This window comes from Nicotiana tabacum, chromosome 1 (genome assembly GCF_000715075.1).
Source record: "Nicotiana tabacum cultivar K326 chromosome 1, ASM71507v2, whole genome shotgun sequence".
Taxonomy (NCBI): domain Eukaryota; kingdom Viridiplantae; phylum Streptophyta; class Magnoliopsida; order Solanales; family Solanaceae; genus Nicotiana; species Nicotiana tabacum.
Window position 1 is genome coordinate 114,767,287 of NC_134080.1, and position 14,434 is coordinate 114,781,720.

Genomic DNA, 14,434 nt, shown 5'->3' on the forward strand with positions numbered 1-14,434 from the left:
ATCCGGACACCCATTCTAATATGTGTTCAACCATACAAAATTATCAAATTCCGATACCATTTCGTTCCTCAAATCATGATTTTTCATTTCAAAAATTTTCTTCAAAAACCAACATTTTTCTCAACCTAAAATACAATTTAAATGATAAAAATAAAGATAAAATTATGGAATATAATCAATTCTAGGTGAAGAACATTTACCTAATCGTTTTCTTGAAAAACCCACGAAAGAATCGCCCAAAATCGAGCTTTAGGACTCCAAAAATAGTGAAAATGGCAAACCCTCGGAATAGAGTACTATTTATTCTGCCCAGATGCTAAAGCATCGCCAATGCAGAAGGATATTCGCGTTCGCGAAGAAGGAAAGAGGAGGGCTGCCCAGATGTGCTTCGCGAAAGCGACAACACGTTCGCGAAGAAGAAAAGTTTGATGGCCCAACAACTGCTCTTCGCGAACACGTGAATTAGTACGCGAACGCGAAGAGTGAAAAGGCATAACTACGTGAACACGTGTAAGGAACGCGAATGCGATGAGGGAAAAGACAGACTTTCGCGAACCGGGGATGTTGAAAGCGAATGCGAAGAAGGATCTTGAGGTAGCCAACAATAACACTTCGCGAACGCGAAAGGCTGTTCACGATCGCGAAGAAGAACACCAGAAAGCAGAAACCATCAGTTCAAATATAGGAGAAATTGACCAGTAGCCCATCCGGAACACACCCGAGACCCTCTGGACCCCGTCTAAACACACGAATAAGTTTTATAATCTAACACGGACTCGCTCGGGGTCTCAAATCATATTAAAAAACGCCGAAAATGCATATCGCGCCATGAATCGAACTATGAACTTTCAAATCTTCCAACTTCGAAAACTCTTGCCGAAATCAATCAAACCAACCCAGAATGATGCCAAATTTTGAAGACAAGTCGCAAATGACATAACGGAGTTGTTCCAACTCTCGGAATCGCATTCCGATCCCGATATCACAAAAGTCAACTATGGGTCATACTTCTCCATTTTTCAAACTTCAACTTTTCCAACTTTCGCCGAAATGCCTCAAATTACCCTACAGACCTCCAAATCCGAATCCAAACGCGCGCCTAAGTCTAAAATCACCATACGAAACTGTTGACATCATCCAAAACTCATTCCAGAGCCGTTTACTCAAAAGTCAAATTCCGGTCAAATTCTCATCGCTAAAGCTTCCAAAACTATAATCCTTCTTCTAATCCGACTTCGAATTATCCGGAAACTGAATTCAACCATGCACGCAAGTCTAAACACATAATATGAAGCTGTTCGTGACCTCAAACTGCCAAACCGGACGCAATTGCTCAAAATGACCAGTCGGGTCGTTACAACTAGGTAGAAATAATGTATGAAAGTTGTAGATAAACTATAGATAAGTTGTATAATATATAATTAGTTGTATGAAATTTATTTTTACTATGTATAAATCAGATATAAAATATATAGAAGATATATTGTATAAAATTTGTATGAAAATTATAGTTAAGTTGTATAATATTGTAATTGTAGAGGACCATTAGACTATGGGAAAACGGATTTCTGCTTTAAGTCTTTATACGGACCATATAAATGCTCATTATTTTCTTTATACGTGGAACAATATAAGTGCATATTGTTTTTTGTACAACTTTTGAGCAGGTTATGCTGTACAACACATCTTTCTTAGCCCTATATTAGAAACTTGCACACAACAAACAATCCAAAAGCCAATTCTTCCAAATTGAGTAGCAATTAACCAGAAAGAAAAAAGAAAAAGAAGCATTATTAAAGAACCACACATCTTTCCTCGTTTTATTCGTACGTAACAAACCCAAACATCACCAATTAAATTGTGATAAAAATCTGACAATTTCTATCACACTTAAACTCTGTTCGGAGAGAAGAGGGGAGAGATGAGAAAAAAAAAAGAAAAGAGTATAATTAAATCCCTTGATTGAAGGCACATTAAGAGCCTTTTAAGGTGCATGGTATATATTTTATAACTAAAATATGTTTAGGTCGGTAAATAAAAAAATATAAATATTTTTATAATAAAATTTCAAATAGTGTATACGAATAAAAAAATTCCAAAAATAAACCAAAGTATAACTTATTTGACTTGAATTTGGTCTGTAATATAGAATGTAAATTCGCCGAAAACCACCAAATTGCAATTTAAGGATGGGCCTTATCCGACCCAAAACAATAAGTCTCTTTTTTCTGTGCTTAGTCACACGGTGAAAAGCATCTCCCCTTTCCTCATCCCCTTACCCCAAACAATTCTCTTCCTCCTTTAGCCATAGCCATGGACTCTCTCACTCTCTCTACTTCCCTATCTCCTCACTGTTCCTCCCTCAATCTCCGACATGGAAGCTCTATTCCTAAGCTCCCGCCCACTTTTTGCCCTCACCCATCTCGGAAAAACCCCTTATCATCTCTCAAATCCTCACTTACTTCTTCTCACCAACAACCCGCTTCAAACCCCCCCCCTCAGATTCCCTAATTCTAAACCCGAATTTCGAAACCGGTGAGGATGATAAGTTGTCGTTGTTACTTGCGTCGTCCCCACAAACGCCGGATACGGCCATGCGCGGCGCTGAAGCCGACGCAATGGGGCTTTTGTTTAGGGAGAGGATTGTTTTCTTGGGTAGTCAAATTGATGACTTTATTGCTGATGCTATTATTAGCCAGCTTTTGTTGTTGGATGCTATGGATTCCTCTAAAGATATTAGGCTCTTTATTAATTCCCCTGGTGGCTCCCTCAGGTATCTCTTTACTTATCAGTATTTGCCCCATAATAGGTTATTTTTAATTCTTAACATAGCTATTGTTTCTTTGTTTGAATTTCTTTCTTGAACATTATTTGCTACCAACGAAGAAAAAAAAAATTGGTAGCTAAAGATTAGATTTTTACTTTTAGTTAGATTGTGACACCTTTGTCCTGTAAGACGATATATTCTTCTTTTTACTATTTTAATTATTATCATGGCTAATGTTTCTTTATTTAAATTTGCTTTTTGAACATTATTTGTTACCAATGAAAAAGGAAAATTGATTGGCTAAAGATAGGAATTTTGATGTTAGAATTTATTTGGAAAACGAGTCCAATGGATGATCGGTATAGTCGAGCCCAACTAGTTCGAGGCTGAGGTGTAGATTTGTACTAGTAGTCAATGTCATTTCTTAGATTGTGAATTTTGAATTGCAAAAGAGGTGATATACACTTATGGCCTAGAGCTGTTGACTCGAAGACATTGATCCGAGAAAAGTACACTGGGTTTTGTTGAATCTAAGGCAGTCGTAGCAACAGTTCATGGTTGAACTTTCTTTTTACAGAATCATCTACATAACTTGGCTGGTGGTACCAGTGAATCAACATTTTCAGAATAGTTAAAACAAATAACTTTTTTCAGCTTCTGGTGTCTCGGAAAAAAAGAGGGGTATATGACAGGAATGAGCTTGATGTATACTTTCACAACACTTTTCTAGCTTGTGGGGGAAAGGATCAGAAATCATTTACTGTTTCTGCTTCATGTCAATTCTATTACATCTTAAAGCCGTCCCATCTGGAGCTGGGATTAGATTAAGAGTTGAAAATTTGAATAAGAATTGAAGAGAAGCAAAACTTCATGTTATCTGGTTTAACTTAGTCTGGAGACTTTAAAATGTGTTGAGGACTTTATCAAAATAAAACGATCTGAAGGAATTTATTTGGTGAATAGGAGTGGACCGAGTGGTTCATACCAGAATTATACGGGATGATAATGGGTGTTGTCAAGGATGAAAGAAATATGTAGGTATCACACTTAAATTGGGAGAGCTAATGTACTGCATAAATTTCAGTTCGATGTGATAATGCACTTTCTTTTAACCTCGAGGTAGAGGTGTTTCCAGCCTTTATAATATTGGAATCAGTTCGGATATAGGTTTACAAGATTGAACCCGTATGTTGTATGTGTTTTCCATCTTCAAGTGTATGAGAATCACATTAGGAAGAGAAAAAAGAAATGATTCCAGAATTTGAACGACGGCAATTATTATGCCTCAATATTCAAACTAGTTGAGGTCGGCTATATGAATCCTCTGTATCCATTTCACTCTATTTACGCCCATTTTGTTTCAACTCAATTAATTTGTCTTTCAAGTTAAATTAGGTATTCTCTAAAACTAGATGTTCTTGAATCTCACTGTTATCCTTTACCTACAAATCTCTACACAAACTAAAATTAAACCCTAGCAACATTCAGACGTAACATAAGTGTACAAACACGACGAAGCCTTAATCTCAACTACCTGATATTATTTTGGAGCCAACAAAATTATTTATTTGCCGAGTTGGATGACTAGATACCATGGGTTATAATTCACAAGATGCTTGAGTTCATTGAAAGAGCACTAAGGGGGTGTGTCGGTGTGATGTCTTTATGTTGCTCTAGAGAGCCTGCCCTTGATTAAGGGAGAAAAGATAATAGCCTTTCTTATTTTAACAAGCAGCGGATTAATAGAGAAATTAATTATAGCGTCTATATGATCTACTCTTTGGTGTCTAGTGAAATTTTCGTCAGGACTGTTGAGCTCAGCGTGCATTATTACTCCTTTTCATTTGCATATGTTTTGTCAGTTGTTAGAGAGATCTGTTGTATCCAATGGGCAGTTTGCACTCTTTCCCTGCTTTTTTACTTTGATTTTGTCAAAAACCAATGATGTAGTGGCCTCCAGGGCTTAGTTCAAGTGGCAAAAGTTGAGGGATGTGTGACTTAGGTCACATGTCGAGCCCTGCACCATGCGAACTGAGCCTGGTATTTAAGTGGGGAAGGGTGGAGGGATGGGCCATTATCCCGGAGTTTCAAGGGCTGCGGTTGTCCTAAGGGTTGGCCCCAGACTGAGTTCTCGGTCATCCCCCCAAAAAAACGCAAATGATGTAGGGCCTCCTTTTTTGTTCTTGTTGCCCTTATCTTCAAACCATGAGTGTAATAGCCTCTGTGCTCCCCCATTATGTGAAATTTATTTTTGTCCTCTTTTGAGTTTGACTGTTCATTTTAGTTGATAACTAAGAGTTTATTTGTTACTGCATACAAACAATTAGTTCTCCACTCGCTATATTTCAGATTCAGGTCCAACTTTCTGAATCATCAATGCTAAAAGCTGTTTTTGAACGTGTGATAAATGCTTTAAGCCCATGCATCAAAATTTGGTTTTTCAATTTGCAAATTTCACTTTTTCCCGCTGTCACATCTTTAGCTTAGTTTGTTTCCACACGTTCATTGTGTTTTGTTTGTAAAAGATGTTGAATCTTCCGTAGAAATATTTTCACCTTTCCTCTCTTCTGATGTGCCTATGTTTGTTTACCAGCGCAACAATGGCTATCTTTGACGTTGTGAAGTTGGTGAGGGCCGATGTATCCACAGTTGCACTTGGCATTGCAGCTTCCACAGCTTCAATAATCCTTGGTGGTGGTACCAAAGGAAAGCGCTTTGCAATGCCTAATGCTCGAATTATGATACATCAACCACTTGGAGGGGCAAGCGGTCAAGCAATAGATGTGGAAATTCAAGCCCGAGAAATAATGCATAATAAGGACAATGTCACCAAAATCATTTCCAATTGCACTGGACGATCATATGAACAAGTTCAGAAAGATATTGATAGAGATCGTTACATGTCTCCTATTGAAGCTGTAGAATATGGGCTAATTGATGGTGTTATTGATAGAGATAGCATCATTCCACTTGAACCAGTTCCTGAAAGGGTTAAGTCTACATTGAATTATCAGGAAATCAGCAAAGATCCTAAGAAATTTTTGAACCCAGAAATCCCTGATGATGAAATATATTAACTGGTGCAACAGGTACCTCCCCTATTTTCTGTCTTATGTTCCATCTTCTTGATAGCTTATGAGTGGAGTCACTGAATTTGATCATAGCTACCTTACAGTCAACTCCTAAGAGCTGATTGTCATTATATTTGAGTTAGGTTACATCAATGAAATGATTGGATTGAGTACGGCTCTTGTTAGGATTCTTTGTGTTTACCTTTTTTTTTTTTAAAAAAGTTATAAGGAGTACTTATATTTACTTATACAAGTAACTAGCTTTAACAATTTGCTTGATGGGCAATGTCTGTTCCTCGCAGTAACATGCACTATAGGATAGAGTGTGTTTGAGGCATTTTCTGGTGATATGTAGCAGATTGATTAAGAAACCACAGTTTGGCAAGATTTAGAAGTTTAAATAGGCCAAGAACATAAAAAAAGGTAGCTTATGGGGGAAGATTTTTGTATGTTGCTCATCATTATAATTAGAAGCTTATAAATGCGGTGCATATTAGAATTAGCAAATAAAACGTGAGGAGAAAAGAAGAAGAAAAAGAGCTAATACTGCAAACTCTGTGCAGTGATCTACTCTATTGTATTTTTCCAAGGAATAGTAGACTAAGAAAAATCTGAAAAAGGAATACTTTACTATTGCCAAAATAAGGTAATTATTAGAAAAAAGTAATTATTCCATTACCATTTACCAAGTATTAGATTTGAACTAGATGGTAAAGAAATATCAACATGTAAAGTTTGTGATGAAAATCAGCCAGCTGGTGTTTTCCTATTGACTTGAGAAAGTGGATTAAATATATACTGAAGGAAAGAGAGAAAATTGGTATTTTTATGCATCTTAACTGATGGCGATACTTGTAAGTGGAGAGCTACTTTTCCTGATTAAAAAAAAGTTGGACAGCCTACTATTTGTATATGCAGCTAGGCTGATCTTTTGCTTGTTCTTTTTCAATCTAAGAATGACTAAAAGAAAAAATTCTATGCCTTTTGCAAGATACTCAGTTACATTGCGAAAAATTGTACAATGTGTTTCTTCAAGTTCATCAGCTAGGGGTTGATTAGACTTGTAATGCAGACTTTATGTGTTATATGTCTATTAGATGGATACTTTAATGGATATTGTTTGTTGCTGAAAAAGTCCTATGGAGATGTAAAAAAACATCCACTGCCTCTATAAATTGTTTTTAAACAGGATCTAATGCTTCTGTAAATTAGCAGATGTTTTAATTGAATCTGATGTTGAAGGTAGAAAATATTCTTGGACTCATGCAAGGATCAAGAAGATGATGTTGTGCAGTATGCCTTGAATTTTTATTTTAGAAGCAACTGTGTCTGGGAGAATGGGGAAAACCAAAAAATAGAAAAGGAAGTAGAAAAAGTCAAAAAAGGGAGAAAAATATTAAAGAAGGGTTGATGTTAGTTCAGAAAGTTTCTGTTAATGTTCTTCTTATCCTCCCTCCCCCCAAAAAAAAACACACACACACGCGCACCAAAACAAAAAGGAAAAAAAGGTAACTTACCATATCCTCCAAAAATGACAGATATTCCGTGTAACAACTGACTTTTAGTTGCTCAATCCCTTAGTCCAACCCCTGACCCTGATGAAGCAAACATAATGTTTTTTCTTTTTGATCTAGGGAACTCAAAATTTTCTTCCATTAAAAGTGAATTGAAATCCTGTTGATTCTAGTTTCAGCAAAGACTCCATTGATCTCATTAACATTGTTAGCCATTTGACTGGCCATTAGAGCTGTTGTTTTATCTGAGTGAGATTGACCATTTTATCCCCCAAATTTCTTTTTGGAATTAAACTTCGTTTTAAATGGTTTTATGTGAATTGATATCTAATGATTTTGGACTTTCTAGAAAGAAAAGATGAATGGATTTGGAAGTAAAGGGGGCTACTCTGTTATATGGGATTGATTCTGGAAAGAGGTAGACTGACCACATAGTGCACCAGCATTTGCTGCATGCAACATTCAGTTATGACGTAGCAAATTGGCTGTTGTCCCTAAGCAGTGCACCTACAGAACTTTAACCTCTATTACGTGTGGTTGATTGTGTACTTTTGGGTTGGGATTGATTCTGGAAAGAGGTAGACTGACCACATAGTGCACCAGCATTTGCTGCCTGCAACATTCAGTTATGACGTAGCAAATTGGCTGTTGTCCCTAAGCAGTGCACCTACAGAACTTTAACCTCTATTATGTGTGGTTGATTGTGTACTTTTGGGTTGATGTAGGGGCATGTAGTTGCACAGGGGAACATGGATGTACTTATTCTGATATAGTGAAAACTAAGTTCCTGAGGTCCTCTTTAAGTAAAGGTATATGGGGCAGCAGGATTCATTTCGTTAAGTTTTTGAAGTAACTCAAGAATCCTGCTAAAGGAAGCATCGAGAAATTCAGCGTGCTGCAACTTGAAGCATCTTATACCCATCTTTTCATAGTTTGATGTTCGTTACTCTTAATATGTAGTGCTCCTTATTTGCCTGGTGACACACATTGTGGCTAACACCAAAAAGAGGGGGAAAATTTATCCCCAGAAAATAAGGAGGGAAGTTTGATTTTTTTGATGATCTTGAAATTCTATCGCCACCTTTTCAGTAAAGGTAAATGGAATATATGTTGCGAAGATTTGCATCTGGTTCCAGGATAGCAACAACCTAATATGGGGTGATAAAAGAGGCAGGCAGTACTGGTAAGCTCGGATAAAGGAGTAACTCTTTTGTTGGTTTACACTTTACATTATTCACTTGTATGCTCTTGTTCTGATCAATTATTAAAGATGGTCTGCAGTACTAAGAAAATGAAAATTGAGAATTTTGAAGTAATGATTATTTGATGTGTTGGTTAGACGCAGAAATGGAGTTGCATCTGAATTGTGATATGACACATGGATACATTGGCCAGGGAACATAATTAGTTTCACAATTTTACCTATCAAAACAAAGATGTACGCGTATTATGCGGTTGTGTGATCAAAATGATACCTGCATTGGCAATCTCCTTATTTGCTTCCCCCCCTTCTTTTTTTTTTTTTTTGGAATTAGCAATCTGCTTATTCGCTGAAATGATTTTTCGGAGTTATTACCTTTTAACTGATGCACGTGTTTTATCAGGGCTGGTGGCTCTTAGCTAAGAGGGCATACCTGAACATGCAGCATTATTCTCATCATCCTGGATATTCTTTGTTGTATAACTTGCTAGCAGTGACAGTGCGACCATTCCAGTAACTTTGGATTTGCAGCTATGGCTGGAATGAATTGCACTGAGTTTGATATTAAAGCCATGCTTGGCATTTGTTATACCCTTCAATTTCTGCTTAGTGACTAGTTTGTTTCATAGTTTTTTTCCCTTTCTTCCTCCTTTTAGGTTATTTTTACAAGAGTTGGGTGGTGATGGAGGAGGGTTTAATACTGTTGTAACGTCATTTAATGTATTTCTCTTTCTCATTTCTACTATGAAAATGTTTAGCTGTTTGATTCTGGCAGAATATTGTGACACAATATTGTTATCTTCTTTATTCTCATGCAAGAGGCAGAGAGTGAACTTTAATGCCAAAACTGGGACTCTCGTGCTACATTTTTGGTTGTCATTAAACCTGCCGAAAAAGTACTACTGTGTATGTAGTAGTAAAATTAATGAAGATGAGAGATAGTTTCTCCAGTGTGCGGCTTCTCAAATATTTGTTGCTTAATCATGATTGTGTTCATTTGTACGTTCAAAACCAAAATACTTGAGTTAAAAATAAATCAGGAAAACCATGGATGCGCAACCTAGTGCTTTGCCTTTGTTTGGTTACACCTATTCAAAAACTCATTTGTTGCCCTTGTTTCCTCTTCTATTGAGGTATATACACGAATGTTCAAACTTTTATTGAAATTCATCCCTCGTAAAATCTTGTACTAGTAGAATTGTTGTATATTTACCATGTGTCTTAATATACACTACTGTCACCAAGTCATAATTAATTAATATATATTCTTACTTTAATTTATCACTTAAGTTAATATAATTTCACTCATAAAATAAAATTCGCTTCTAGCCCTATAATTCATCAAAACAAAAAAAAAAAGTAACCTAGCTGATGTAAATTTTCGAAATGCTTATACTCCATGCAGATTATCAAGAAAATCGTAGATGTGCTCCACTAATAATTAATTGAAAAATAGAAAATATCATGATTCATGACATTGAGGGGGCCGAAGTGCAAATTAGTGACAACTGGAGGCTCTAAACTTAAACACCAAAACTCCCCTAAAAAAGAAGGAAAAACGAAAAAAGGGAAACCTACCAAAACCCCAGTAAAACCCACCATGTCCCAGTAACAAGAACTTGAAGTTGAAAACCCCTCTCTAAATGCTCAGATATCTTCCCAAGGGAAAAAATCTCAGCTCCAATAAATGGCAAAAATTCAACAGTTTACTCAGTCTCATGGCAATTTCATCAAAGGTACCTCCTTTTCTTCTCAAACCCATTTCAAGTCTCTATTTTTATCGCACATATTCTCAATCAAATCCCCTAATCAATCAAATTACTTCAGCATTTCACCAAGATGATAATTTTCAATTGCCTGAACCTCGTACACTGTCCAATTTACAACCAACTCATGTTGAACCAATTCTTTATAATCTTAGCTCAAAACCCTTTTCGGCAATTAGGTTCTTTGAGTGGTCTGAAAATGTTATTGGGCTTAATCACGCACTTGAATCTTATGCTTGCCTTGCTCATTTGCTTCTCTTTAAGCGTATGTTTGATCCTGCAAGATGGGTTTTTGGTAAAATGGTTGAAAAGTATGGGTATTTTGATTGTGTTGCGGTGTTTGAGAAGGGGTTTAGGAATTACGGTTCGAATAGGAGTACTGTTTATAGCTTTTTTCTTGAGAATTATTGTAGGATTGAGGAGATTGATGTGTCCGTTGAGTTGTTTTTTCAAATGTGTGAAATGGGTGTTCCATTGTCACAGTATGCAATGTTGAGGTTTCTACGTTGTTTGGTCGATTCGAGGTGTGTTAATATTGTTTTGGATGTTTATGGAATCATGAGAAGTCGATTTAGTAAAGAGCAGACACATGGCGTTGACGTGTATAGTTTCGTGATGAATGGTTTTGTAAAGATTGGTGAGGTTCGACTGAGTTTAGACTTCCATAAGGAACTGGTTAAGAGAGGGTTTTCATTGGATATTGTTGCATGTAATAAGATTTTGAAGAGTCTTTACGAGAGTAAGTGTACAGATGATATGTATAAATTCTTCTTATTGATGTTAGAGGAAGGTCCAATGCCAAGTGTTGTGACGTTTAGCACATTAATAAACGGTTACTGTAAGGAGGGAAGATTAGAAGAGGCATTCAGGCTTTATGTTCTTATGATAGCAAGGGGTATAAATCCTGATCTAATTGTTTATAGTATTCTGATTGACAGTCTGTTTAAGGCCGGGAAGTTAGGGGAGGGAGGTCAGCTACTTTCAGCAGCTTTAGATAAAGGCATTAAGTTAGATGCAGTTATTTTAAGTTCTATAATAGATGCATATATCCAAAATGGAGAAGTAGCAAAAGGTGTTCAGACTTTCAAGAGAATGTTAAAGGAAGGAGTCCTGCCAACTACAGTTACGTATGGCATCCTTGTGAATGGCTTATGTCAAAAGGATCGGCTTCTTGAGGCTCTTGGTATGTTTTGTCAAATGGTGAAACATGGTACTGAACCATCTCTATTGATGTACAGCAGTCTTATAGATGGTTTCTGCAAGGCCGGGAAGCTGAAAGATGGGTTTGTTTTGTACAAGGAGATGCTTATGAAGGGAAACATTCCTGATGTTGTGGTTTACAATGTGATTATAAATGGTCTTTGCAAACAGGGCTGGATGTGTGGTGCCATGAGATTCTTTTACCAAGCTGTTAAAAGTGGTATAAGTCCAAATATTTATATTTTTAACACATTAATTGACGGATTTTGCAGATTGAGACAAGTTAATAACATGGTAAACGTATACATGCAAATGGGTGCTTGGAATATATTACCCGATGTAGTTACTCATACAGTAGTTATCAAAGGCATCTGTGAGCAAGGGAGATGTGATGAAGCCCTTGCATTTTTCTTCCAGATGCTCAAGAAGGGTTTTCTTCCTGATGTCATTACATATTGCATTCTCATCGATGGGCTTTGCAAATGGAACAATCTAACTGCTGGACTGCAGGTTTTTGAGCTGATGACAAGGACCTGTATAAATCTTGATATAGCCTTGTACAATGTTCTCATAAATGCATTTTTCAAGGAAAGTCAGTTAAAAAATGCTCGGGTACTGTTCAACGAGGTCTTAGAGTGCGGGCCACCGCCTGATATTGTGACATACAACACTATGATCTGCGGTTACTGCTCCATGAAGATGTTGAATAATGCCATTCAACTTTATGAAGAGATGAAACACGAACCAAGTGGGTACAACACTATCACCATGACCATTTTGATTGATGCATTCTGCAAAGAAGGTAGAATGGATGATGCAATGTCACTATTCTCCGAAATGCTGGAGAAAGGTCCATCTCCTAATGTGGTCACGTACAGCTGTTTGATTGATGGCTACTATAAATCCTCTTGCATGGAAACTGCCTTTGACCTTCTCGAAGAGATGCTCAGGAATAATGTGTCTCCAAATATTGTGAGTTATAGCATTCTGATTGATGGTCTTTGCAAAAGGGGGATGATTGAAGATGCATCTCTAGTGTTTACTTCTATGTTAAGCACTCATATATTACCTGATGTTGTAACATATGGGATTTTGATTCATGGTTACTGCAAGGTTGGAAGATTAGTGGATGCCGTATCCTTATATAACCACATGCTAGAAGCTGGAGTTATGTCGGATGGTTTTATACAAAGGATACTGACAGAATATAATCTTCAAAATGGTCATACAGATAAACTGAATATGCAATTGAAGGAGGTGCGTGAGAGTGAGCACCTTCAATAGCTTCCTAGAAGTATTTGAATAGTGGAGAGGTGCAGTGTATATAATTTTTGCACTCTGCTGTTGCTCCAGATATCCCTTCGGGGGCATCCATTAAAATTAGAATGATACAGAGAACATTAGCATGACCTCCGCGCCAGGATGACACCACAAATTGAGAAATGCAGATTAGGAAAATGCAGCTATCTGAAGTCTGCTTTGATCCATTATTTTATTAACACAAAATTTTAGCTCATAGATATGCATATGATACATCTATCTGTATAAATTAGGAAAATTTGTATAGAGATGATAAATTGCAGATTCTAGATGTTTTATATACTAGTATACATAATACCACATGAAGTTAATTCATCTCTTTTCTTGCAAATGCAAGCCTACACTTTTTGGTGCTAGTATAACTTTCTGGACTTGTAAATACTACTAATTACTTAATGGAGCTTATATTGATCCAACTCTGTTATTTATGACATTGAGTTGCGTAACACTCGATTGAGCATTTTAAGTTTCTAATCAGGCCATTGCCTTAGTATTTTCTGATTTCTGAAAGGATTGTGTTCAAGACTTGGTTGATTGGTGGTCTCCTTTCCTCTGCTTTCTTGTATGCTATGTCTTAGGTAGTAGTTATTTTAGGACGAGTTATATTAATTGCCTTACCAAGTGTCAATGACGTGTATTGTCCTCCTTCCCTTGTTCATGAAATATCATGTTGTCAATGTCGATGTAAGTTGCATCTGTTATTTTCGGAAGGTAGAACTCTAAAAACAACAGAGCAGAGCAAGTCAGTGTTAGCAGAAGAAGAACAATCAAGCTATCTTCAAAGTGGTATGGTTGAAGATGCTAATCAGTCTATTTGTGTAGTGTCTAATCCTGGAATTTGTATCTTGTAACACAAAAGAGAACAATATGGACATGTGATAAAATTGGAATATATAGTAACAAAAGAGATGACAAGAATAAAGTTTTAGGATGAGTGCTGGATCAAACTCCTGGCCTCAGACATATTCAGATACCCTTTTTGGGGATTGATATGGTTGGAAAACATGTTTAGGCTAATTGTAAACTTAGGGGAAAATAGGAGATACTGACAGGAAAAGATCTGTATTAAGTTTTGACATCCATCATTACAAGGTGTACTAGAGGTCCAATATTTATTAGGAGTCTTTCGGTCTCGATAGAGATATACAGAACTTTTAGTGCTAGAAAACTAAGTAGTTTTTGTAATATCGGAGTGAGACGAGCTTTACGTGAGAATTAGGGGTGACAATTTGAGCTCAAACCCACCTATTCCGCCCAGAGATTAATGAGTTGGGTTACAAATAATTTAGCTCATGGGTCAATTTGGGCTGAGACCAATTTAACCCATTATATTTTATAGCCCATTCTGACTCATTAAACACCCCAAATACAACCCATGAAACTCACCCCCACCCCCACCCCCACCCCCGCAAAACCCCCCTCCCCTAAAATAAATTTTTACTTTTTTTTTTTGTATTTTCAATTTTCTGTTATTTTTTCTGCACCACCCACCCCCACAAAACCCCCCTCCCCTAAAAAAATGTTTTTACTTTTTTTTTTGGTATTTTCAATTTTCTGTTTTTTTTCCTGCACCAACTCCCCCGCTCCCCTCCCAT

The 14,434-nt window shown here is 36.8% G+C and overlaps 2 protein-coding genes and 1 non-coding gene across 3 annotated transcripts; all 3 read left to right on the forward strand.

Annotated features, from left to right (window-relative positions):
- The first annotated feature begins 2,212 nt into the window (after positions 1–2,212).
- LOC107785710 (ATP-dependent Clp protease proteolytic subunit 4, chloroplastic) lies at positions 2,213–9,326 on the forward strand. The gene is made up of 3 exons (XM_016607076.2): positions 2,213–2,773; positions 5,361–5,856; positions 8,957–9,326. The coding sequence occupies exons 1-2, from the start codon at positions 2,595–2,597 to the stop codon at positions 5,842–5,844; spliced, it is 663 nt and encodes a 220-aa protein (XP_016462562.2). The 5' UTR covers positions 2,213–2,594; the 3' UTR covers positions 5,845–5,856; positions 8,957–9,326.
- Positions 9,327–10,088: 762 nt separating this feature from the next.
- Positions 10,089–13,284, forward strand: LOC107785709 (uncharacterized). Its single transcript, XM_016607075.2, has one exon. It carries the CDS (start codon positions 10,197–10,199, stop codon positions 12,801–12,803), a length of 2,607 nt encoding a protein of 868 aa, XP_016462561.1. The 5' UTR covers positions 10,089–10,196; the 3' UTR covers positions 12,804–13,284.
- Positions 12,875–12,976, forward strand: LOC142165013 (U6 spliceosomal RNA). The gene has a single exon (XR_012696060.1). It is a non-coding gene; the product is annotated as a U6 spliceosomal RNA (small nuclear RNA).
- Positions 13,285–14,434: the final 1,150 nt, after the last annotated feature.